The 25,337-nt window shown below is 61.2% G+C and overlaps 1 protein-coding gene across 7 annotated transcripts in view; it reads left to right on the top strand.

Annotated features, from left to right (window-relative positions):
* Positions 1–25,337, top strand: part of PTK2 (protein tyrosine kinase 2) — a 134,664-nt gene that overhangs the window by 5,752 nt on the left and 103,575 nt on the right. For 2 of the 7 annotated variants that reach the window (XM_045861378.1, XM_045861375.1), the window contains exon 1: positions 20,549–20,884. The exons of 1 other annotated variant lie outside the window; for it this stretch is intronic. In XM_045861378.1, coding sequence (XP_045717334.1) covers positions 20,788–20,884 — 97 coding nt within the window. In that variant the 5' untranslated portion in view covers positions 20,549–20,787. Of the gene's footprint in view, positions 1–9,183; positions 9,282–20,545; positions 20,885–25,337 lie in introns of those variants that run through there. 4 more of the 7 variants (XM_045861380.1, XM_045861383.1, XM_045861377.1 and 1 more) reach the window with 4 other exon arrangements.

Here is a 25,337-nt window from a genome sequence, read left to right as displayed (position 1 = left end):
AGGGGGTGCGCTCCCGAGGGCCTGGCCTGCAGTAGCTGCTCGGGGAGGCCAGGCCACGGTCCTCCTGAGGTCCGCAGCCTCCTGGTCGTCCTGCCCGGGACCAGCCCTCTCCGCCGGAGTCTGCAGCCCTGTCTCCGACTTCCGGTGCCTGCGCTCCCCGCCCCCTCCGGTGGTTTCTCTGGTATTGCCCCTTCGTGGTTTTAAACAGCCCTTCCCTGGTTAGAGCGAGGCTGCGTGTGGTTTCTCCGTGCACCCGCCCTCCGGCCACTCACGGTGGCACGAAGTGCCCACGTGCCCCCGGCAGGCGTTTGGGCACCGGTGGCCCCTGCGTGTGCTCCCCGGGCCCCGGGGGTCCGTGTGCTTGGCCACGGCCCCTCCCCCTTGGTCCTGTGCAGCTTCACCGGCCCACCTGTGGGTTCTTGTTGTTGTTGTTGATGAGTGGAGGTTCTTAAGTTTTTTTTTTAAGATTTTGTTTATATTTACTTTTTAGAGAGAGGGAAGGGGAGAAGAGAGGGAGAGAAACATCAGTGTGTGGTTGCCTCTTGCACGCCCCCTGCTGGGGACTTGGCCCACAACCCAGGCCTGTGCCTTAGACTGGGAATTGAACCGGCAACCCTTGGTTTGAAGGCCAGTGCTCAGTCCACTGAGCCACACCAGCCAGGGCAGAACTTCTTAAGTTTAACGTAGTTTGTCAGTCTTGTCCTTTGTAGTTGGTGCGTCTCATGTCTCTCCCTGCCCTGAGGTTATCAGTGAATTCCTTTGCTATTTTCTAAACACTTCATAGTTTTGCCTTTCTCCTTTAACTGCGTGACTCTGTTGACTTGGGTTGGGTATGTATTGTGAGGAAGGACCCCGTTTCGTTGACACGTGGACAGCCGGTGGCCGCAGCCGCATTCCCCGGGAAGAGCACCTTCCCCCAGCGCGCTGCAGCACCGCCAGTGTTGTGAGCGAGAGGCCCGCGTCCGGTCCCCGGCGCCAGGCTGCCTGAGCTGCGTGGCTTTGCGCTGGGCCGTGGCACGCCACGGCGCTCCTCCTGCCTGGCACTCCCTCCAGTGTGCCTTGGCTACCCTTGACCTTTACACATCAGTACGTGTGTGAGGGTCACTTGTCAGCGTCCACAAAAGTTCTTCCAGGTAGGTGTGGGATGACACTGAATGCGGAGAGCAGGGTGGGGGAACTGTCTCCGGCTTCGGGGTCTGCGGATCAAGTCTAGGGGTGCTCTCTCTCGTGTCAGTCTTTGTGGGCACGGTGGGGCCCAGGGTCACGTGGCAGGGGTAAGTGCAGCTTCTGAATCAGGGCCGGACCGCCGGAGAGGGGCCGTGCCACTTCCCCTTCCCCCCAGCAGGGCACGGTGCCGCCCTGGGGCGGCACTCGGAAGGGCTGGTCTTCTCGGTTTGGCCATGGTACTCGGCGTCTGTGCTACTTCACTGTGACTTGACTTTACGCCTCCCAAATACCTAGTGATGTTGAGTGTCTCTTCATGTGCTTCGTTGTTGTCCCTGTACCTCTGGTGTTCAGAGGCTTGGCCCACGGAGCATTCCTTTTCAAGCCGGTGGGTTCTGGGTGTGTTCCGGCTGCACGTCCTGTATCAGACACGGGCAGTGTGTGTGTCCCACGCCGCGGCTTGTTTTTGCACTCCCTCAACGGCACCCGAGGGCAGAGTCACACGTTTTGGTGATGTCCCGTCTATCGGTGTGTTCTATGGATTGTGGGTTTTGGCTGTCATATTTAAGAAGTCTTTGCCTGATTTTAGGTCACAAAGGTTTTCCCTCACTTGGTGCCCCCTCTGGAGTTTTTGTAGTTCGGGGTTTTACATTCAGGTCGATGATTCATTTTGAGGTAGTTTTTGTTCACGGTGCGGTGCATGGACCCACGCTACCTGTAAAACTTCCGAGGCCTAGAGTGAAGGTGGCTGCCTTCAGAGAGCGTTTGCTTTTGCTCCGACGAGACCGCGACCACCCTGAGCCCACCCCAGACTGGAGGTGCGCGGACCCCCCGGAGCTGCAGTGCTCCCAGGGGGAGACGGCTGGCTTCCCGCGGCCCCCTCTGGACCCGTGTAGACTCCCGGGGCCTCTTGCTGGGGCTGAGGCAGACACTTCGGCGACCTGGCCTTCGGTTTCCGTCTCTCTGCCCTCTGCACGGCAGGGGGTCCGCGGCGCCTCCGCATCGGCGCACGGCTCCAGGGCAAAGGTGGTTTCTGGGCCTGCTTATCTCTTCGGGTTTCTGATTTCACTTTGATTTTCTCTGGGTGTTTCCTTGTTGTCTTGTCAGTTTCCTGTCGCCTTTGAGATTGAAGTGTCCTGCCCATTGCGCAACTCTTCTTCAGGAGGAGGGCTGGACCGAAGCCCAGCCTGCAGTTAGGGAACCAAGGACGCTTTTTCCATTTCCACTCCACGCCTAGTGTCTAGCCGTGGACCTGCCGTCCCCGGTGGTAGCCACTGGCCACCTGTGGCTGTCGAGGTGAGACTCAGTGACAGGTCCTCTGGCCCAGGCACACTGGCCTCTGGTCGAGTGCGCAGTTCCCGCACGAGGCCAGTGGCGACCGCGTTGGACCGCGCAGAGACGGAGCACGTGGCGTCAGGTGAGGGCCTGCCGGACAGCCCTGGCCACAGGTGTCCGTGAGGATCACCACTTGGTCCCCTATACCCTTCCCTCAAACAATTAGTGTTTTGTTAATATTGTTCATCGTAGTCAGAGGCGCCGGTTGGAATTTCAGATACGGGAAGGCACTTGCCTGGGGACGTGCATGCTGACGTGGGACAGCTCTGCGGCCCCTGCTGAAGTGTGGGGTGACGGTGTCTGCGGCATTTCTTCACGGAGCCGGGAAGGAGCCCGGCGCACCGCTCCGGGGCCCGGCCGCGGCCGTGCTGCGTGGGGTCGGCGGTGCGGCGAGGTGTCCGGCACTCCTCGTGCCCGGGCAGTGGGGAGCAGGGCCACGAGGACTCTCCGTAGACTGGGAGCCTGGAGCAGAAAGCAGGCTCCCCCTCCTCCCCCCGCCTTGTGCCGGAGCAGTGTCAGCGGGAGCTGTGCTCCGCTGGGCGGTTTCGCGCCCGGGACAGTGTAGCCCTGCAGCTTTGACTTGGCCGTTAGGGCGGAGGGGGGCATGTAGCTCCAACAGAGCAGCGTTCGTTGGAGAAATACGCTTAAGGTGTTCGTCTTGTTTCACGCGTGGTTTTGTGAGACCCTGCGATGCGAAACAAGGCGTGCGTGAGCTGCTCGTAGCGGTCGAGGGCGCGCGGTGAGTGCGGAGGACGGGCCCGGGGCCCCCGCTGGCGTTCTCGTGGGGGCGGGCCGACTTCCTCCACGGGGCCCGGCAGTGCCGCCTCCGGCTCCGTGGGCCACGCGGGGCCTCTGTCCCCGGTGCTCAGTCCCGCCCTGGCCGTGCGGAAGCACCTGGGACGGTGCGGGCGGGGACGAGCTACCTGGGGGTTCCAGTGCAGTTTCATCTCTGGTCCCTAAGTTTGACACAGTTCCACGTGCAGTGAAGTGTTACGGTTCTTCGGGTTGTTTCTTTAATCACATACAGTGTGAAGACCATTGTCAGCTCACGGGCCCACAAAACCAGGTGATGGGGCCAGATCGGCGAGGCCGCGTGGGCTCCTGCAGCCCAGAGGAGGAGAAGGGCGCGCAGTGGGCATCTGCGGCTCAGCCTCCCTCCCCACGGAGCACCCCACCCCCCACGCCGGCCCTTGTGCAGGCCCCCGGAGCTCCCCACTGAGTCCCCACCCCCTCAGCCCCCTTAGCTGCCCCTCCTCCAAGCCCTTTCCACCGTCTGGTACTGTTGCCTGGTGCTGTTTGTGTGTTAGTGTTGTTGCTTTCCTCCTCTGCGGCAGGAGTGCCGTAGCCCTAGCGCGTAACACAGAGGCCGTTGCCTGAATATTGGGTTCACCATTTCTGTCTGTGTGTCAGTCTCGTCTTTGAACTTGATGCGAAGGCAGTCAGTCACTCTCTCTGTGTTTTTACATGACTCCCTTTTTGCACTCTGCTGGTTCTGAGCCTCAGCTGAGGGGTGTATGCTGTTCATTTCTTGCCATGTGACCGGGCGGGCATCTGGGTGGTCTCCAGCCTTTCCCTGTTACAGACGCTGCCATCCACGGCTCGTGCTGCCCCTGTGCACATGGACGTCCGGCCGGTCCTCCCAGGAGCGCCGGTGGCCGGGCACTGGGCGCTGGGCGCTGGGCTGGCCCGTCTTCCTCGCGCTCGTTGCTGCGCCAGCGCTTCCGCAGCGCTCGTCCGGTCTGCGCCCCCGCTCCCACGAGAAGGCTGGCTCCCGGCCTCGCGGCCCCGCTTCTGCCCCGTGTGGCTGCTCTTGTTTTCCAGGCGGCCGAGTGTGAGATGGTGCCTGTCTGCGGCTTTAAATGGAATTTCCCTCATCACTAATGCCGTCGAACTTTTAATCTGGTGGCCATATCTCCTCTCTCTGTTAGGAAGGACTTGTGAAGTCATTGGCCTAATTTTCTTTTGCTTTTTATGTTTTTCTTAGTGATTTGTAGCCGTTCTTTCTGTGTGTGGATTGCAGTAGTCCTCCGTCATTTCTTCCAGCTGGCGGTTTGTCTCTGTACTTTCGGTGTACTGGAACTGAAGTTCTTGATTCTAATGTCTTCTCAATACTTTCTTTTATGATTAGAATAGTTTTGGCTCATTTAAGGAAGCGTTCTTTATCTGAGGGCTAAATTTTGACGTGAGGTATTTTTATTTAGGTCATGAGGCATTTATTGTTCCATTCAATAACTGTTTAATATTTAGATATGTTTCCTAATTTTTATTAAGGATTCCTTTCAAATGTTTGATACGTTCCAAATGAGAGAATTTTTTTGATGTACCTTATTGTGACATTTCTAAAATTGGATTGTAGTCCCAAAACTCATTGTGTATGAGACTAGCTCTTTGAACTGTTATCTAAATAGGCTCATATCACAGTTCGCTGTGGCCGAGGTCTCGGTCTAACTTGGAAACTTCGGAGCTCCGAGCCGCTTAAACCCCACCTCTGTGTAATTTATGCCTCGGTCATGCCAAATGGATTTGAGTAACAGGTTAGCCTAAGTTTTTAGTTAATGGAGTTCTTAACATTTTATTTTATTTTATTATTTTTAAAAAGCTCATTTATTTTTAGAGAGGGGGAAGGGAGGGAGAAAGAGAGGGAGAGAAACAGTGACTGGTTGGCCTCTCGCAGGTCCCCGACCTGGGGCCTCACCCTCATCCTGGGCCTGGGCCCTGGCCGGGCACCTGCGGGGCCTCCCGCTGTGTGGGCGACGTCCGACCCACCGAGCCGCGGCGGTCGGTCGGGGCGGGTTTCTGCTGTTTCGTTTCTGCCTCTGCAAGGGCGTGCGCGGCTTTCTGGCCCCGGACGCGACGTGGTGTCGATGCGCAGGTCGGCGTCTGGCAGACTGAACAGGCGAGCGGGGCCACCGGGCCGGTGAGGGCTCCGCCACCGGCCCGGACTCACGCTGGGGCCGCAGCTGCCTGCCTCCGGCGGCTTCCGCTGATTGAGCTGTTCGCTTCTGCCTCCTCAGGGGCTGGTTAGGAACGAAGGAGACAGTTTTTAGTCTGTGGTTACTCGCGGCCATTAACCCAGTGTTTATTTTGGCGGTCCTTTTCAGTTTTGTTTTGTCTGTTTGCACAAAATAGCAGTAAGTTGAAAATTTAAAAAATTAAGTAATGAGCCAGAAGTTAAATTCTGCCCCTCCCCCGGAGCTCCGGGTGTCTGTGACCGAGGGGTCCGCGTAGCAGGGCAGGTCTTCCGGACACAATGACAGGACGAGCGCCTCACCTCGCTAGCAGAGGGCCTGGGGCGACTCGCGGCTGTCTGCGGGCACCCGACTTCTGACAGGTGGTCCAGGTGCCTCGGTTCCCGGGTCCTGCCCACGAGCTCCCTGCGCGTGCGCTCAGCCTTTGAGGCTGGGTGTGTGGTTGCCGTGTGGATGGGCACACACGTGAGCCGGTCTGTTTGGCCACCCCCGTTGTTCAGCATTTAAGTGCCTGTCTCGTGATGGCGACCGGCCGAGGGCACCTGGCCTGGCCGCAGTGCGGGCGCACAGTGTGGTGTGAAGCCCCGGGGGCCGGCCCCAGGGCCGGTCAGGTGGCTGGCGTCTGTGGCCCTGAGGGCCGGCGCCCCGTTCGGAGTGCGGGGTGCGGCGTCGGGTGGGCCAGAGCGGGGCACTCTGCACCCGAGGCTGGCCGGGAGCAGGGTCGTGAGGCGGGCGGGGGCGGGGGGCTGGGCTGGAGCTGCAGGGCTCGGGGAAGGGTGTTAGAGGAGCGCACCCTGGGGCAGGCAGCGCAAACCTCTGTCTTCGCGCAAGTGGCGCCCAGTGGCGCCCTGCCAGTCAGGTGACGGGCACAGTCCGGGTGGTCGGAGGTAACAGCCTGTGTTCTCTCAGTTGTATAATTATGTCGCACACGTAAATGGAGAAGGCCTTAATTAGGGGTGCAGCTGAGGACTGGAGAGAGGGGTGACGTGAAGCCTGTTCTAAATAACTGCCTTTTTAGATTTTTTCTTTTTTAGAGAGGGGAAGGGAGGGAAAAGAGGGAGAGAAACGTCAGTGTGTGGTTGCCTCTCACGCGCCCCCTGCCGGGCTCCTGGCCCTGCAGCCCAGGCGTGTGCCCTGACTGGGCGTTGAACCAGCGACCTTTCGGTTCTCAGGCTGGCACTCGGTCCGCTGAGCCACACCGGCCTGGGCCTGATGGGACGCCTGATCTGAGCTCCTGCCCAGGCTCTGAGCTGGTAGAGGCAGGGGCAGCGCCGAGGCCGGTCCAGGGCGGGTCCAGCGTGGCTCCCGGGTTTCTGCTCCCGTGACGGGTTCACCGAGTCCTTTTGCTTGTAAGCGGGTGGTAGTGACTGCACGGTTGCTTTGAGGAGGAGGCGTTCTCTCCTCGGTCCACAGAGCCCGGAAAGGGTAAGAGACTTGTGTGTGCGTGTGAGCTGTGTCCCTGGGCAGAGACGCCGGGGCTGCCGTCAGGTCATCAGACGGAGCCCAGCCCCCCCAGAGGGGCCGCTCCGTGCTGCGGGAGGGCGGACTCCTGGGGCTCCGGGAGGTGTGCGGACCCTGAGGTCACAGGGATCTCACTGTGAGCGCGGTGACACGGCCCGAACTGCCGGGCGCGGCCCAGACACGTGCCGCTGTCTTCTAAATCGAACCCCATCAACCAGCTGTTGAAGTGTCTCCCCCTGCCGGCCTCCCCCAGCCTCTGGAAGTCAGGCAGGACGTGTTGGGGTGCATGGAAGCCAGCCTGGTATGTGCGGCTGTCACCGGCATGCAGTGTTCCCGTCGTGCCACTGCACGGGAGATAAGGGCACGCACAGTGTTGCCCCGGGAGGCCCGTCTTCCCAGCCCCGTGGTGGCGAGAGGCGGGCGGGCGTCGGTGCTGAGTGTAGGAGGTGCCCGCACCGACAGTGCGTGTGCTTCCTCTGCCCGGCAGGGCCGCACGGCTGGCGAGGCCTGACCCCGTGCCTCGCCCTGAGCCCGCGGGCGAGCCCGCGCAGGGCAGCGGCGCAGCCGGCTCGAGTCGTGGGTGTCCGGGCTCTGGAGCCGGGGGGGGGCTTGCTCGTGTCGTTTGGGGGTCCCAGACCACCGATGGCAGCTGCGGCCCCTCCCCGCGGAGAGCTGGTGTGACTGGGGGGAGGCGGCTGCCCCGCGGGGCGGCGGGTGGAGGGACGATGCGGGAGACGGGTCCATCCGGGAGGTTTGCCTTCTCCTGCCGCGGACGGGTGTGGCCTCCGTGGAGCACAGTGTCGTGGGTGGCACAGACACGGGAGACGGTGGGACTTGGCGACGCTGTAGACGAAGGCAGTGGCTCCCCCGTGGAGGGTCCAGGCAGAGTCCACTGAAACCCTTCTGGAAGCCCGCCCTGGACGCCGTCAGGGGCGGTCAGAGGCAGGGAGGGGGCCCGGGTGCCAGCACCGACAGGGGTCAGCGAGAAGTCGACTCCGCCCCTCGAGGGCGGCTCTGAGGGGCTGGGAGGTCAGTGGAGGGGGCAGCTGCAGGGCGGTGGGGACAGCGGGGCCCGGGCGAGAAGTGGCGCCAGCGGCGGGTGCTTGGCTGCAGCCGGGCGATGAAATCAGCGCGGGGGGGGCGTTTCTCGGACGACGGCGTGTTTCTCCCGGACCCGGAGCCTGCCCTGGTGGGGATGCTGTGGGGACTGCTGACGGGATGGCGGGGGAGGGGGACTGTCCCGCGCACGTGGCCCAGGAGGCAGAGGTGGGGTTTGGGAGGACGGCGCCGGGGTCGAAGGAAGCTCTGCTGTGGGCCGGGCTGCCCGCCAGTGCCGCGCCCGTGGGGCAACGGCCGGGTCGTGCGGCAGACGTCGGCGCTGACTGGTCCTGGACGTGCCACAGCCGGCTCAGCCTTCAGTACCGAGCCGCCCGCCCACTCGGACGCAAGACCCGCCCCAGCAGAAACGTCGGGGCTCGCTGGAGGCTCAGGTGGCGGTTGGCAGCAGGGGAGTGAGCGTTCGTAAAGCAGGGGCATGCATTGGAGGGCCGGGGGCCGGTGTTTCTGCAGCCGGCCGCAGTGTGGCGTGAGCAGGACTTGCGTGCCCTGGAAACCAGAAACAGCCGGTGCCTTGCCTTATCACTGTGCTGGTTTTTCGTGGTGCTCTGGAACTGGACCGCAATAGCCAAGGTCTGCCTGTGCAAGGACTTAGAGCCCGTGGCTGCCATGGGAAGGGCTGGCAGAGTGGAAGGTCAGGCTTCACAGCGAGTGTGGCGTCCCTGGAGCTCCCCTGGACCCGCCGTGGTCTGGGCGGTGCGAGCCTCCGCCGCTGGGCTCTGGTCGAAGCAGGAGCTTCCCGGGGCCTCTCTCAGAAGTCCCGGGAGTCCCCAGTGGACCCTCGCCCGCTCACGGCCCTCATTCAGCACCAAGTCCACGTTCGCTGCCCAGGCAGTGTGCCTGATGGCGTGCGTGCGGCGGTCGGTGGGAGCCAGATCTGGGAGGACCTGGGACCTTTGGCCTTCAGCTGAGCAGGAAGAGGAAAGCCGGGTGCAAGAGACTGGCGAGGTGTTAGTGACTGACGTTTTCAGGTTTGTGCTTCCAACAGAAAAGAGGCAAAAACCCAAAACAAAACACGTCAGAGGGCCTCTGAGCAGCAAGTGCTGCCTGCCGACCGCACCCACCGGGAGCTTTTAGTGCTGTTCCGCTTGTTTCGCTGTAGTTGTATTTAATTTTGCCTAAACTGTTTGTCCGGCAGGTCCTGAGGTTGCAGAGCTGAAAGCGGCGGTCGTCGTCCCTGGGAGCTTGTTGTGCGGGCGCAGGAAGAGGCGATCGGCAGCTCTCGCACCCACTGGGGTACGTGTCACACAGGAAGCACTGCCACCGGAGCCTCTCGGGGCCTTTCGGGGCCTTTCGGGGTGGGGCTGTGTCTGTCCTGTCCGCTGCCGGGCGCTCCCGCCCCAGGACAGTGCCGGGCGCGTGTCAGCCCCTCCGTCACTAGGTGGGTTGCGAGCAGGAGTGCTGCGGGAACGCAGGGCAGAGGCCTCTGACCTGGGGGGGCACGGCTCTCAGGCCCAGCCAGGGCTGGTGGGATGGCAAATGGGGGCGGGGGGCGCAGCGGCAGGAGTTGTTCCGTGAACCGGCAGCGGTTTGACTGGGCTGGAGCGTGGCGTCCACAGTGGCGGGACAGTGGCGAGAGAAGTCGGGCTGGCGAGTGGGACCGTGCTCGGCCAGTAGGGTCCCGGCACCGGGAGCCAGGCTTCTCACTGCCCAGGCTGGCACCTGTCACGCAGCAGGATGCGCGGGACAGCGGAGCAGGGTCCTCGGGCCTCGGGCTCCCTGCCCCTGGCGGCCGCCGCACCGTTACGGCTCTGCAGGCCATCGGCCAGCTTTTCATCACTTGGGTGGGGGAGCGAGGCTATGGAGTAAATATTTGCTTTCTCGGGAGTGAGATACTAGTTTAAAACCCTTTAGGAGCGAGCAGGGTCTGGGAGTGTTTGAGTGCTGGTTCCCTACGGGAATGCCAGGCATGTGCAGTGGCTGCCCAGAGTGGGCGGCAGTGGCTGCCCAGAGTGGGCGGCAGTGGCAGGGAAGCCTTGGCTTCCGCGCCCGCACCCTGAAGAGCAGGCGGGGACCGCGGCCCTGGGCCCTCCCCGGCAGGTGTTCGCGGGGGACGGCCACAGTGCGGCCGGGTGGCCGGGCGCATCCCGGGTCGATGTGCACAGGGCAGTGGGCCGGGTGGTCCCGTTTCTTAGTTCTCCCCGCACCTGTAGCTTGTTTCCCCGTGCTGCTCCCCCGCCGGTGGGTGAGCGCCCGGGAACGCAGTCACGCAGACGCAGCTGTCCGTCGGGTGTTGCTGCCGGGAAATGGGCTCCTGGCGGTCTGTCCTCTCCGCTTCCGAGCCGGTCTGTCCGCGGGCCTCTTCGTCCGTCGTTCCCAGACGCCCCCTCACTCCCACTCCTCCGCGTGTGTGTCTCCGGAGGCGGGCGTGCGGTCTCCGTCGTCTCGTCTCCGTCGTTCTCGGCGGGCTTGCTCCCGCAGAGAGCCCGCCCTCTGGGGGCTCGCCCCCGCCCCCCCCCCCAGCCCCGTGCAGAGAGGGCCCAGGCCTCTGCGCTCCGTGGGGGCAGCCTCCCCGCCCCCTCCCGCCTCTGGCCCCCCCCCACACCGGGCCCCTCCCTGCCCCGCCCCTGGTGCCCGGCCGCCATCCCGGAACCCCCCCGCCCGTCTCCCCTCCGTGGGGCTCAGGTGTGCTGTGCCCCGTGCCTTCCCCACATTTTGCTGGTGCTGGCGTCGTGGCGGAGACCGTGTCTGGTGGCTCTCTGAGACCGGCCGCTTAGCCGGCCCGGGGCCTGAGACCTGCAGGACTGGAGGCGCGATGGACAGTCCGGCCGGGCACAGAGCTCCAGACCGACGTTCGCGTCCTTCCTGCCGTCGGAGGTTCGCGCCGCCGCCTCTTGTCTCCACGGCTCTGCTTCGGACCCAGAGGTTCTGATTTTTCATCCTTTGTCTCTGACGTTTTTTCCTTCCCATCTTTAGAGGCCTGCGGAAGTTTTCGAGTGCGCCCGAGACTTGGAGTGCCCTGCCGGTGGGCGCGCCATGGCCCGTTCGTGCTCACCTGCGAGCGGGTTCCCCAGTCCCTGGGCTCCACCGGCCTGGGCTCCGCCGGCCTGGGTGCGCTTTCGGAGTTCCCGAGCTGAAGGGTTTCGCCCTTTCGCGTCCCTGCCTGTCCTCTGGGAAGTCCTGTTGACCAGACGCGGCCTCCTGCACACCTTCTGTAATTTGCTCTTCCTTTCCTCCAGTACAGCCCTCTTTTCTCCCTCCTTTTTTTTAATGCAGTTTTCAGGAGATGGCTTCAACTGGACTTGAACTTCTTTAGTTTTTAGTTTCTGTTTTCAGGGTCTTTAATTTCCGAGGGCTCTTTTGTTGTTCTTCTGAAAGAGCCTCCTGTTTTGTTGATTGGTGCAGTGTCTTCGCACCTCCAGGTTGTTGATAGTTTGTGTAATTTCTGTTTCAACTTCCTTTCTCCCCTCCTTCCCTCCCTCCTCCTTCCCTCCTTCTCTCACCCCTCCTTCCCTCTTTCCCTCCCTCCTCCTTCCCTCCCTCCTCCTTCCCTCATCTCCCTCCTCCTTCCCTCCCCCCCTCCCCCTCCTTCCCTCCCTCCTCCTTCCCTCCTTCTCTCCCCCCTCCCCTCCCCCCTCCTTTCCTCCTTCTCTCCCCCCTCCCCTCCCCCTCCTTCCCTCCTTCTCTCCCCCTCCCCTCCCCCCTCCTTCCCTCCTTCCCTCCCCCCTCCTTCCCTCCCTCCTCCTTCCCTCCTTCCCTCCTTCCCGCTCTACTCTGACTCTGGTGGGGCCTTTCGACTTTATATCAGGATATTCCGGGCTGGCCATTTGTTGGGGAATTCCCAGTGTTGGTATCTTTAGGCTTTTCTTCTCGGGTGATCAGATTCCCTGAGATGATTCTTCCAGCTTCTTTTCTGCAGACCGCTGGCCGCAGCATTCTGGGAACTGAGTGTGGGGGTGGGAGGATGGGGCTGAGTTGGCGGAGGGGAGCCGGAGGGGTCTCGGTGCAGTGTGTGCGCGGAGGTTGAGTCCACCTCTGTTCCGTACAGCCAGGCAGGGGGCCTTCAGTCCAGGGACACTGCTGCTTCCAGGGAACGACCCTCCGTCCTCTGTCCACGTGAGGGGGGGGTTCCGTGGAGGGACGGCGCTGAGTTCTGGCTGCGCCTCAGTCAGCTGCCACCCCCACCGCCGTCGGCACCGGTGCCGCCCGGGAGCCCCCTAGGGCCCTGCCGCGTCCCTGCAGCCGCGCCTCCTCGCTTGTGTCCGGGCTGGCGTGGGCCCCGGCTTTCTTGGCCCGGGGAGCCACTGACGACGCTTCCAGTCTTTTCATAGTTCCTGCTTCCTCCAGGTTTGCCTGCTTTTCTTCCCCCTTGTTCTGGTCTGGATCTTCCATGTTGGAACTAAGCTTTTCTTGCACCTTCCAAAATTTTATTCCTTTTCCCCTTTTAGTTCACTCTGGGCTGCTTGACCTCTTTTGGAACTGCCTCCGAGGTGTGATGTTAGCGGGGGGTGCGGGGGGTGAGACAGACGTGTGCGTTCTGTCGCCGTGCTCACTTGTGGCTGCTGGTGCGCTCCGCGGCTCTCAGCTGTGTCACGGCGTTCTCTGGGCTCGGACGTGGTTTGAAGGCAGGAACTTGGCATCGCCTCCCCCCCCCCCACCACGGGGAGCACACTGGGGAGTGAGGCGGGCGGCCAGGGGTAAGCCCCCGGCCTGTGGAAGCACTGCGAGGGACGGCGGCCTCTCACACGCGCACCTCGTCTTCCTCGCCAGGCTGCCCCCAGCCGCGTGGGAAGAGGCAGGGGAGACTAGCGTCCCCCACGCACCCTCCCTGGGCTGCTGCGCCGAGGGGCCGTGGCCGTCTGAACTGTGAGTGGGATGCTCTCTGTTCCGTGTGGTTTTCTTTCACCTGCTCTGGGGTCACTGTGACACACAGTAGAACAAACAAAGGACCGATTTTGCAGAGCAGGTGAGAGAAGAAATACCGGTTGTTTAGCGCCTTTTATGTGTAGAGACTTCTCCCGTATTTTTTCCGAGATAGGCCGCGTTACAATAAGGGCGACAGCACCACCCCCAACTGTAACAACGCATGCTTTGAACAGTGCCTGGGGCACCCCCCGAGCCGCCACAGGCACCCCGGGGGCAGGGTCACTCGTCTCCCCGCTTCACGTTGGCATAGCCGGAGGCCGGGCAGGTTCGAGGTTGCTGCCGTGCCGAGTGGCAAAGCTCCGGCACGGGCTCTGCGTGGCTTCAGCGTGCGTGTCCTGTGCCGACGGCGTGTTCTCGCGGCCTTGGGGCATGCAGGTGTTGGCTTCACTGACCAACTCTCTGCTGATGCCCAGACCCAGCTTCCTCCTTGGACGGAGGGTGTTGTTCTGGGGCCCCCCAGGAGGCGGGGGAGATGCTCTGAGACAGGTGTCACGTGCTCAGCGCTCAGAGCCACGAGCAGTGATTGTTCCGTGGTGTCTTTCCCATTTTAAGGAGAAGAAACCTGAGCTCCAGAGAGGGGGAGTTATTTGTAATTTGTTAACTCGTAGCTTTGAAGCTTGTTTTGTGCCCGCAGCTGGGGAGCTGGGGAGTGGAGGTGCTGCCCTGGGTGTCTGACTCCCAGGCCGCCTTCTGGTGGGTGGGTCAGTGGTGAGCTGAGGACAGGTGGTCGATGGAGATTCATAAACCTCCCTGGGGTGTTGGCTTTGGTAAACATTTTGTTTTACTGGTGTGTTGTTACGGCAAAAGCCTCATGAACGTGGACTTCATGGACTCAGACTTCACGATAGTTTATAATTATGTTGAACTTGACTTTGGCAGTGTCTTTGTCTTGGATGTCCAAGGGCCAGGGCCTCGGACTGTTACATTGTTATTTCATTTCCTTCTGAGGGTCGGTTTACTTTGCTCCTTTGTTCTCCTCTCTCCCCCAAACCCACTTCTGTTTCTACAGAGGTTAGGTATGGGGAGAGGAAATTATGTCATGCCGTCTCCATTTCCTCGCAAGGCCTGGAAGTGTGGCTGCTGTTTTTCCGATTCCCCCTGCTCTCCGCCGGCTGCAGGAGGGCCCGCGCCATGGGCGTGCTGTGCTCGGTGGGGCTGTGTCACAGGTCGGGTGGTCCCCGCCCCACTGCCCGCTGCGTGTGTTTAGCTCACTCTCCCAGTCCGCAGTGCGTGTTTCTCTCCACAACAGCGCGTTTTGTGCGCTTCGGGGGAGTCTGTGCCTGCGAGTCTCCGAGGGCACGGATTTCATTTCGTTCCTGCATCTTTCCTGCTGCAGCCACAGGTAGTTTCCATTGAACGCTAAACAAAGGACTGTTTGATGCTCACCACAAAATGTTTTCTTTTCTCAGTTTTCCTAGTTCTGTGTTTCTCAGTACATCCGAAGGAACGAGAGGCAGACTCCCCGGTGTAACTTAAAGTAATAGCTGTAGCTGTGGCAGATGGTTTGTCTTGGTGGTGCACAGGAGTTTATGGAAAGGCAGTGCGAACAGGGGCACACTGAGCTTCTCTCCATGTCACTGTGCAGTGGAGTGAGGCCTGCCCGTCACCGGGTGAGCAGCTGTGGTGGCTCGGACTGGGGCAGTGACACTAGAGGGGGGACATCGCTGGGTCCTGGGTGTATTTTGGAGGTAGAGCCAATGGGACTTGCTGACAGATGGGGTGAGGGGTGTGGGGAGCCGGGGAGCGGAAGGGTGTCTGGAAGGCTGGCCCGGCGGGGCAGCGAGAGGCCTGGAGGCTGCCGGTGGGCAGGGCTTAGGGGCGGCCCGGAGGCACTCCCAGGCGTTATTACCTTGGAGAAGGCTAGCAGGGCCCAGGGCCCTGGGGAAGAGACAGGCGTCTGGAGCCTGGAAGAGGAGTCCGAGCTGGAAGTGGAGAGGAAGACGGAGGGTCGTGGGCGGGGCGGGCGGGGGGGGATTGTGGGGGGGGCCTGTCTCCGTGAGTCACTTAGTGGTCGGGAGCAGAGCAGGCAGCGAGTGCACAGGAGGGTGGGCGGGAAGCCGGAGGCGCTGGCCTCGGGGGGACAGAGGGGAGCGAATGTTTCCTGGAGGAGGGGCGAGGAGGAGGAGGAGGGTGAGGCTGGCTCTGCCCCCAGGGCTGGAAGCGTGGGGTGCGCACCCACCCTTTGGTTTAGTGACACGGGGACACCTCGGTAGCGCCGTCCTGAGCAGTGCTGGGAGTGTGTTGAGAAGGGCCCCTCCCACCCTGGATTGCACGGCAGGGGGTGAAGCTGCAAGGAGGCAGTGGGACAGAGACTGCTCTAGGAGACGCGGGTCCCCACATGCGAGCGTCACCGTCACCCTTTTCCGCCGTCTGGGTGCTCGGGTACTCCGGGGCGCCGACAGCCCAGCGGGTGGACAAGGGGAGAGACGGGGTTATTTTAGGGCTCGCCTTCCCCATTCGAGTGCCGACACCGACGGGCGCAGGAGTTCGCTGGCCCAGCGCAGAAGACGCGCCGCGGATGCTCAGGTGACGGGGGTGACGCTGCGACAGGTTGCTCGCTGGGGTTCCGGTCTGTGACAGAGAGGCGCTAGGTGTCTGTTGTTCCCAGAAGGGAACTTGTGGAATGGAGTGGTTGTGGTTGGCATGCTTCCTGGGACGTGTGACCTGACCCGTGTGTTACTTAGAGAGGGTTGTTTGCTTGGGAAATACTGGGGCCTTTGCTAGACGTCATGTCTTTTAAATGGCTACTGTCCGTGCCCACTCATTGTTTCGAACAGAAAGTACCCACGGCACAAAACCCACGTGCGTGCACAGCGAGTGAAACCCGCTCCGACCCGCTCGCTTCCCACCGCATGGCCGCTCCGGCGGCCTGGGAACCCCCTGGGGGCTCTCCCTCTGCGGGCGAACACGGCCTGTCTGCTCTGTGTGGTCTCCGGGCCTTTCTTGTCACTGAAGACCCGCGTCTTGAAGAAGATGCTCGCGTTGTAGGACAGGGTTGCCCTCCTTTTTAAATGTCCTGTGTCACCTTCTCACTAACGAGTGTTTCCCAGTGCCACTGAGAACTTCCCATCAAACACATTTTTAGTGCGTGGGTGAGTGCTGTGGCCGCTCCTTCGGATACTGCAGACCGCGCTCACCAGCGCCCTCCTGTTGAGCTTGCAAGCGGTGCCCTGTTTTCCGGTGCTGCGGGTCAGCGCGCGTCGGCTGAGCCTCAGGCTGCCTTCGCCCCCACAGGTGTGCCGCAGGGCTCCCAGACCCCCCGCGGCCGGCACTGCGGGTGCCGGCACTGCCTGCGTGTCTTCTCCCGGGCTCTGCGGCCCTCAGGGCTGGGGCTCTGCCTCCGGGGCTCGGGGATTTCAGCGCTAATCCATGCTGGTGCACGAGGTGGAGGCACGGAGTAACGTGCTGCCAGCCGCACCAGAGCCTGTGTTGTGAGCCGGGTGCTTGCAGAGGCCCTCTGTCTGTGAGGTTTAATTCTCGTGACTGCGGCGAAGGCAGATGCTGCTGTTTTAAAGACTTTATTTATTTTTCACAGAGGAGAAGGGAGGGAGAGAAATACCAATGTGTGGTTGCCTCTCGCATGCCCCCTACTGGGGACCCAGCCTGTGACCCAGGCCTGTGCCCTGACTGGGAGTCCAACCGATGACTTTTTGGTTCATAGGCCGACGCTCATTCCACTGAATTCACCAGCCAGGGCGCAAATGCTGCTTTTAACTTTATTTAACTGAGGAGAAAACCAGGTTAAGGTGTGAGGTTAAAAAAAGTGTCCATGCCCTGGCCGGTGTGGCTCAGTGCACCGAGCACAGGCCTGCGAACCGAAAGGCTGCTGGTTTGATTCCCAGCCGGGGCACACGGCTGGGTTGTGGGCTGGGGCTCCGGTCAGGGCGTGCGCCAGGCAGCCGCTCCCTGGATCTCACTCACACTGATGTTTCCCTCCCTCTTTTCCTCTCTCTCTTCTCCTCTCTCTGAAAGTAAATCAATAAAGTCTTTCTTTAAGAGAAGTGCCCACGGTGGCCCAGGCGGGAGTCAGGGACTGTGGGGACGAAGCTGATGGGTGGCCCTGGGCTCTCAGGGTGATGGTGGCGGAGGAGGAGGCCGCAGGCCCTGGGCGCTTCGGCACCACAGGCGGCTTTGACGCGATTGGAGTCTGACTGTGCCCCAAGGCCCCCCGCCGTCCGAGCCTCGTGCCCTCCCGCCTGGGAACGGCGGTGGTGCCATTGCCCCGGAGTGCAGCGGGGGGCGGGTTGTGTGCGAAAAGCCGTGGAGAGGCCCCTGTGCAGTCAGCTGGTACGCGTCCAGGGCGGGTCCTCGGCGGTCTCCTCCCCCTGCCTGCACTGCGGCACGTTCCGCCCATCTCGGGGCGTTTTCCCTGAACCGCACACACAGACGTGATCGTGATCACGTCGTAATTGCAGGTTTGTTGTGCAGAATGTGAGACTCAGTCTTTTAAAACTGGCTTTAGCGTTTTTAAGTTTTTATTCTGATAAAAAGCGCATACCACCAAACTTACAACCTTAACTGTTCTACGTTGGAGGTGGCGAAGGACAGTTCAGGCGGTAACTGCGCCCCCACCCAGAGTGTCGTCTCGGGCGCGTCTGCAGCTCCGCACCCGTTACACCGCCGCCTCCCTGCCGCCGGGGGCGCCTGCTCGCCCGGTCCTCTCCGCTGTCGGGAGCCATGTGGCCGAGACCACAGGCGAGACCACAGGCGTGCCCACGGCTCCTCCAGACCCTGCCCTCCGCTCCGCGGGCCTCTCCCCAGACGTGGCCTTGCTGGGCCAGGTGGTGGTTCTCTTGTGGCTTTTGGGCACCTGCAGGCTGTTTTCCACCGTAGTGCGTTCCCGCCAGCCGTGCACAAGGCCACAGTGTGTGCGTGTCCTTGCCAACATTGTTACGTTCTGTTTTGTTTTGAAAGAGCGATCACCCAAACGGGTGTGAGGTTGGTTGGTTTCAGCATGGTGAAGCATTTGGGGTGGAATTGGAGCCGCGTGTGCGTCTCTTGCTGAGTTGGATGGTGTCTGTCAGTACCAGGGGACAAAACCACAGCGTCGGGAGGGACTGGACAAAGAAAGCCAGCTGCCACGTGGCTGTGTTTGCAGCGTGAAGCTGTCCACGTCCCCCACTCAGAGTGTGAATAGCGCAGGAGCGGGTCCACGCCGGGGGCCACTGCCGTTTCTCAAGAGTGAGATACAGAGCCGGACCGTAGAGGCAGTCTGCTTTCTTAAGGCGCGACGCGGGGTGGTTCGCGGTGTCCAGCGTTGAAGTTTCACTCTCCACAGCCGAGACCCGAGAGGTGCAGGTGTGGAAGGCCCTCAGTGCGCCAGCAGGGGTCCTCCTCACGCCAGCAGGCCTTCCTGCTGCAGCTGGCCGGCAGACCCCGCTTGCTCCCGCGGGGTCCTTCGCTGAGGCCTTCCAGGGCTGTGGCCGTGTGTCCACGGCGGCCAGCACGGCCACCTGCGCTCATAGGGTTAAAAGGAAATGAACGTGGACGCAAGTCGGGCACGTAGATGCACGTTCAGTAAAATAGAGTTCCAGAGACGATGACGTTAGCGGTGTCGGCATGAAAATAGCTAACTGCTTGACTGTCTTCTGATGGTTGTGGCGCTCTGCTTCGTGCGAACAGGAGCCCTGTATTTTGTGACATACAGGGCGTCCGACTGAGCCTTCTGTGGCGTCCCTTGGCCTGTCCGGCGCTACCAGGCCTCTGCCAGTGTGTTTGAAGAGGAACGTGGCATCTCCTTACACACTTCACGAGCTTTTTTTTTTTCTTCATTGTAAGCTGGATGAAGAGGAACCTCCTGACAGTTTCCAAACTTGGACTTGGGCTCCCACCCCCTGTAGGCGAAGCTGTGGCAAACGGCCCTTCGTGCCCGTGGGAGGGCCCCGGGCAGCGGTTTTCGCCCGCCCTCCCCTGGCACACAGGAGCCGAGTGCCCGACTCCGCGGAGCACCACACACACACACTGTCTGGTGACCCGCCCAAAAATACAGGTGTGACTCTGGTTCACACTGCATAGCCTCCCTTCAGTCTGGCTCGTGTCCCTGGTGGGGGGGCAGGGTGGGGGTAGAGACCCCCGGCTGCTGGGTGCCGAGGGGCTCAGTGACCTCCTCCGGGTTGGATGGCCCTGCCGGCACGTGTCTCGGAGACGTGCCAGCCCTGCGACTGCCCGGAGGGGTGGAAGCTGGGCGCCGTCCAAGTTCGGTGTGTGGAGTGCAGAGCGGGCTGGTGGAGGCAGCTTTTCCTTTCATCCTGTGAGAGCCCCGCGTTCCGAGGACCCTCCCCTTGGCTGGGGTGGCCTGGGGTGACGACAGTCGTTGTCCTCGGTGGTTCAGATGCAGCCCCGAGCGCCCCTCAGGCTCCGAGTCCGGCGTCGGACTCGCGTGGGCGTTTGGCCAGCGGCGGTAGGCCTTGCTGTCCTGGCTGTCCTCGGCAGCGGCGGAGTGGGCGGTGTCCATGTATCCAGATGGGTCTGTGCGCTTGTTTCCTCTGCGCTTTTTCTGGCTTGCTTGGCTGTGTGTTTCTGGAGCCCCTGTTCTTCTGGAGCCCCCGTTCTTCCCGGCCGGAGTTCACTCCGGTGAGGGGGGTGTGCTTGGTGGGGTGTGTACAAGGTCGCTGGAGCCTGGTCGCTGGAGCCTGGAGACACGCCCTCGTCAAGAGTGGCCTGTTGGGGACGAAGCAGAGGGCCCCGGCACCGCGGGACGCAGACGGGCCCCTGGTTCCCAGCGGCTCGTGAGCCTGTCGGGGCTCGGCCGTGCCACAGTGAGGGAGCGCACTTGCAGGCTGTTAGTGTGTGGCGCTGGCTGCCCGTGTGTGTGGTGGCCGACGCTCAGATGGCGCGGGCTCCAGGGGCTCCAGGAGCCTCCTCACTAAGGATCAGGGTCCTGCTGCCGCAGTGGCTGTGCGGCGACCTTGACCGTCTCTCGGTTTGAAAGGAAGTTTTGCCTTTCAGAAATGTTGCTGGTACAGAGTGTTTTTGCTCCTGCTCCTTCAATATGAGTTTCTTGTACTTTGACCCCAAGGAAGCAGGCCGTGCGCTTGGGCCCCCAGCGTCCCTCAGGGCGGATTGTGGAACAGCGGGCGGCCTCAGCCTCTCACTGTGCGCCGTGCGCGCTCTCTGGGCACCCTTACTGTGCGCCACACGTGCACTGTGGGAGTGCGGGTCTGGGAACACGCGGTCAGAGATACTCGAGTTCCTGTGGGCGCGTCTCTTACAGACTTGGTTTTACCGTTGGTGAGCGTTTTTTGTTTTTTTTTCCCTTCAAAATGATTCTTATTTCCTCAGGGTCATCGTTTTAACCATAAGGGCAGATGTGGCTGGAAAAAGGGCCGAAGGCACGCCTTTGAGACAGGAGGGTCCCTCCCTGGTGGCGCGGGCAGACAGGCGCCCCGGGTCCGGGTCCGGTGGGCCTGCAGCCCTGGTGCTGGACCCCGTGCCGGAGTCCCGCGGCTCTGTAAACAGGTCGCTGGGCGCCCGGAACGGGAGGCTGAGATTAGCATACTAACAAGGGGCTGGCCGCCTGCCCTCCTTCTCTCCTCCCCCTCCCCCTCCCCCCTCCCCGCAGTGAATCTAGGAACACAGAGCCGCGGGGTCACATTACCAGCCGGCTCCAGCTCCATTCTGTTCAGTGGCGTAATCTGGCCAGGACGGTCTGTGTTTCAGATTGCGGAAGCGGGGAAGATTCGGTGACTGAGAGGCGTTCTTCAGGCTGCGCGGACACTCAGAGGAGCACCTCCCAGAGTGCGCCGCCGGCTCCGACGGAAGGAGTGCAGGGGCGGCTCGGGCTTGCGCGCGGATGGAAGGAGGCCGCCCCCGTGGGAGCGAGGCCTGGGGCGCGGTGCGCGGACTCCCGGCTGGGTCCCGGTAGCACCGTGTGTGGATGTTGCTGGACCGGGCGGGCCGCGGGGCCCGGAGACCGGCAGCCGTCTGCATGGAGAGGAGCGGCTGCAGCCCCTTCCCGGTGTGCTGGGCCGAAGGTACCGATGCCCTGGGGGTCGGTGGGGCTGGTGTCCACTTGCAGCCACACTCTGCCCTGGGGAGGCGGAGAAGAGCTTTCAGGGTGCCTTTCAGGTAGGGTCACAGTTGCACTTGAGGGAGAGGGGCCGCTGGCGTGGGGCCGGTTTGCAGCTGCTGCGCAGAGCCCATCGGACGGCTTTCCAAGTAGCAGAATGGTCTTTATGGACGCGCATTTCAAGTGCACAAGGCATCTTTTTCATGTGCCCGGGCCTGTGTCTCTCGAAGTTTTATAATTTGTGTTTTAAGCAAGATGGCCATGTCTGTTCTGTGATGTGGAAGTTTCCAAAGAATAAAGAACTAATTTTAACTTCAGCATTGTAGGAGAAAAGAGTAATGGATTTCCTTATTTCAAAAGCTGGTGTCCTTTATTCCCTGCGAAGACTGTCCGTTTATGTAACATGCGGCTCCTCACTGCTGTGAGCTAGGCTCATCACCGAGGGTCGGCAGTGCTCTGAGAACACAACTTGGCACTGCAGCGTCGCTAGGGTCTGTGTTTGTACAAAAACACACATAGAAAATGTAGTGCTTTCATTACAGTATTTAAGATAGATTGGGGAGCACGATTAGCAGTTAAAAATGCCATAAAATTTGTGCAGGTATACCAGCAAACCTTTAGCTGCTTTGCCTACAGTAGCAGTGAACGTGTAACCTGCAAGGTGAGTCCTCAGTGAAGAACCTAGTGAAAGTATTATTGTTTTTAAAATACGCTATTTAAGCTTCGTGTCCCTCCGCTCAGGAAATTTTTAAAAAATTTTATTATTATTCAGGTACAGCTTTCTGCCTTCCCCCTGCCCCTCCCCCGACCCCAGCCATCCCCACCTCCCGCCCCTGGTTCCACCCTCTTGGTGTTGTCCTTGTGCCCTTTATAGAAGTTCCTGAAAACCCTCCCCCCTCCCCCCATTGTCCCCTCCCATCCCCCCTCTAGTTACTGTCCGCTTGTTCTTAATTTCAGTGTTTCTGTTATATTTCGCTCGCCTGTTTGTCTTTAAAGGAGGGTGCTGTGCGGGCGGAGCGCCAGGCGGCAGAGGCAGCGCCCCCAGGGGACCTGCGGCTCGGCGCCGACCCCCAGCGGCAGCGTTAGCTCCGTTGTCGTTTACTGTGTTGTCCTTTAATTTATTCATTTCTGGGCTTTTAAGCATTTCTGTAACATATGATGCAGAACTGTGTCAGTGTGATGCTGTCTGGACAAAGCACCTGTCCCTGTGTGGGATAAGTAGGTGCTCAGAGTGGATACTTTGCGGAGTTAGTCCAGACTCTTGAATTTTGCAGAGCCTGGGCCTGGGAGCCTCAGGGCCGCCTGGTGTGTGTGACCGAGTGTGGCCCGCAGTGAGTGCTCGGCGCGGAGCGCTGTACCTGTGGGGCCTCTCGGTCTCTCCCTGGGCTCGCGGGGACGCAGGTGCGTCCAACCTCCTCCATGGCGTGCTGGTGCCTGTCAGCACTGGCCCCTGCCTGGGAGGCCCAGGCCCTCGGCTCACTCCTCGAGTCCGGCAGCAGTGGCACGTGGGTGGTCGGCTGCGGGGCTCCGTGCACACGCGAAGGTGCCTGCAGAAGGAGGAACTTCGGAAGAGAGATTGTAGTGTGGTGGGCATCTCAAAGCAGCTGATTGGAGCAACTCATTTTTTCATTATGCTTGTTAATGTAATGAAACATTGATATTTTTTACATTGTATTTGTTAAAGAGTGGATGAGTAGAGGCGTTTTTACCAGAGTAATTTTTTAAAAGGTTTATGTAGCCCCACCCGGTGTGGGTCCGTGGGCTGAGCGTCGTCTCGTGAACTGAAAGGTGGCGCGATGGGGTCCCGGTCCGGGCCCCTGCCTGGGTTGCCGGCCAGGGCCCTGGTTGGGGTGTGTGGGAGGCAACCAGTTGATGTTTCTGCCCCTCTCTTTCTCCCTCCCCCCCTTGCTCTAGAAATAAATACATAAATAAGATATTTAAAGTGAAAAGGTTTGGCCCTTACCTAGCCCTTGGGGAGTCACCTCTCAGCCCTGGCGTCTCTGGCTGCTCAGGCTGCTTCCTTAGCCGGGGCCACGGGGCCCCCCGGACGGCCTCCACCACACTGTGGCTCTGGGAGGAGCCTCGGGGCACACCAAACCAGCTGGATCGCTGAAGGGACAGAGAATGAGGTCAGCCATGCCGGTGGCGCCTATGTGACCGACCCCCAGGAAATACCGTGGGCTCTCAGGCTCAGGGGCACCTCCTGGCTGGCAGGACCCTGTGTGTGTCCCCCACACCGTGGCTGAGAGCAAGGAGCACGACGCCTCGGGAGAGGACACCTGGGGGCTTGCACCAGGCCCCCCCACCCCCCCCGACGCTGCTCCACACCGCCCATTCCTTGGCCAGTTTTCATTCGTGCCCGTCCCTGTCATAGACCACGACCTCGAGAGCAAAGGCCTTCCTGAGTCCTGTGAGTCCTCCCAGGGGGCTCACGCACCTTCAGGTCCCTGGGGGTCCTCCAGAGCTGCTGGTCTTTGTGGAAAAAAAAAGATTTTATTTATCTTTAGGGAGAGGAGAAAGGAGGGAGGAGGAGCGGGGAGTAACACTGGTGTGCACGGAAGATGTCCCCTCGCACACACCTCACCTGTGGGCGGGGCCTGCAGCCCAGTGGCCCTGACTGGGAGTCAAACCCCTGACCTTTCAGCTTGCGGGACGACGCCCAGTCCACTGACCCACACCGGTCAGGGCTGAGTGTCATTTTGACAGAGGCTGGGGCTGAGCAAGAGAGGCAGAGCTTGCACGTGCAGCTCGGGACGAGGAAGGCCAGCTGCAGGTCGGGGTTGGCCCCGTGGCAGGGCTGGAGCCCGCCGGCCCAGGGAAGTGGTCGTGGGCTTGGGTGGCGCGGGAGGAGGTTCTGACGTGGCTGGGGGTCTGTCCTGTGTCCCCTGCCGGGGGCTGAGCACGCGGCTCCCCTGGGGAGCTTGAGCAGGCCTGGGGCGCCCTTCCTTTCAGCCTTCTCTCTGCTCCCCCGCGCCCGCCGGGGAGGCTGGGGCCCTTAGCCTCTGTCCCGGTTAATTTTTGCGGCATGATAAAGGCGAGGGTGTTGGGGTGTAGGGATCGGCTGAATTATTTTCCAGCAGAGAGGTTCCTGCTCTGAGATAAAGACAAAATGAAAAAGCTCAGATCCAAAGGAAATACTAATCTCTGTTTGCAGTTGGACATTCTAAACCTCACCTTTGATTTTATCGGCCACATTAACCTCAAAACCCGGCGGTGTCCCAGTTCAGGAGGACGCACGAAGTGCTCGTTGGAACAGCTAAAAATACTGGCGCAGACCTACATTCGTGTGCTCGCAGCCGGAGCCCCGGGGGCCCCCGGCCACGGCGTCTGCTGTGTGTGCACGTGGTGTGGGGGTCCGCCTGGGGTCCCACCCACGGAAGGTCGGGTTTTCACGCGTGACAGGGACCTGGTTACCACGTGTTGAACCACGTGACAGCTTCCCGGGCTTACAGACCCTCTCGCTCCGGGGGTGAAGCAGAGACAATGGCCGCTGTGGTGTTGGGTCGCCGGCACTGAGTGCAGAGAGCCCCGTGTGACGGTTTCCCTGGTCGTGTCCTGCCACATCGCATCAGTGTCTGCACTACTTGTTTCAGCTTTTTGACACTCGAGGGGAGATTGCAGAGGTGCTTGAAGATGCAGACAGATGCTCACGCACAAAGGAGGGCGGTTTCCCGTCCCCGTCCGGGGAAGTAGAGGCGTGGTGGAAGCAGTCGAGCAGGCGGGGGGGGGGGGGCAGTGGGAGGAGGGGGTTTGGGGAAGGAGCTCCAGAGATGCTGCCATCCCGGGGGGCTCCGCAGCAGGAGGTGTGGGGGCAGCAGAGCGGCGTCTCTGCCCGTGGTCTGTGCTCTCCCGGGGGGCTGCAGGGGGGACTCTCCGGGGCGGCCCCTTGCAGGGCAGTGCCCCCGCTCTCTGACACTCAGCCTTTCCAAGTCTGTGGGTGACTTTGAGGCCCTAAACATTTTATTTAGATTTTAACTTGACACTTTTTACACCTGCTTTGGTTTAAGATTATCTGTGTAAATACGCATCTCCTTGTATTTACACTGGCCAGAAAACGTTGCATGGAAAGGTGTGTGTCGCCTCATTAGGTAGGAGCCCCAAGGACAAGGCCGGGACCTTGCTGGCCGGAGCGGGCTGGCTGGCGGGTGTGTCTCCGGGTCTGTTTCGTTCGTGTCTTTCCCGGGAGGAAACTGTGCTGCTGGAGCGTCACGTGCCGACGTTTCTACTGCAGAGTCTCGCCGTCCTGTAACGTGGGGGGGCCCGCTGAGAAGAGCCCCGGACAACCGAGCGTTCTCGTGGTAACACCCACGTGCGCTGGTGGGGGGTGATGGTATGCAGGGGGCACACTTCCGGTTTTGGAAAACCCATGTTTTTTAAATAGGGCAAGGTTCAGGAGGAAGTTCAAGGTAAAGGAGCAC

This window comes from Phyllostomus hastatus, unplaced genomic scaffold (genome assembly GCF_019186645.2).
Source record: "Phyllostomus hastatus isolate PE091 unplaced genomic scaffold, TTU_PhHast_1.1 phas_scaffold_21, whole genome shotgun sequence".
In the NCBI taxonomy this organism is placed as follows: domain Eukaryota; kingdom Metazoa; phylum Chordata; class Mammalia; order Chiroptera; family Phyllostomidae; genus Phyllostomus; species Phyllostomus hastatus.
This window is presented reverse-complemented; position numbering and strand designations above follow the sequence as displayed.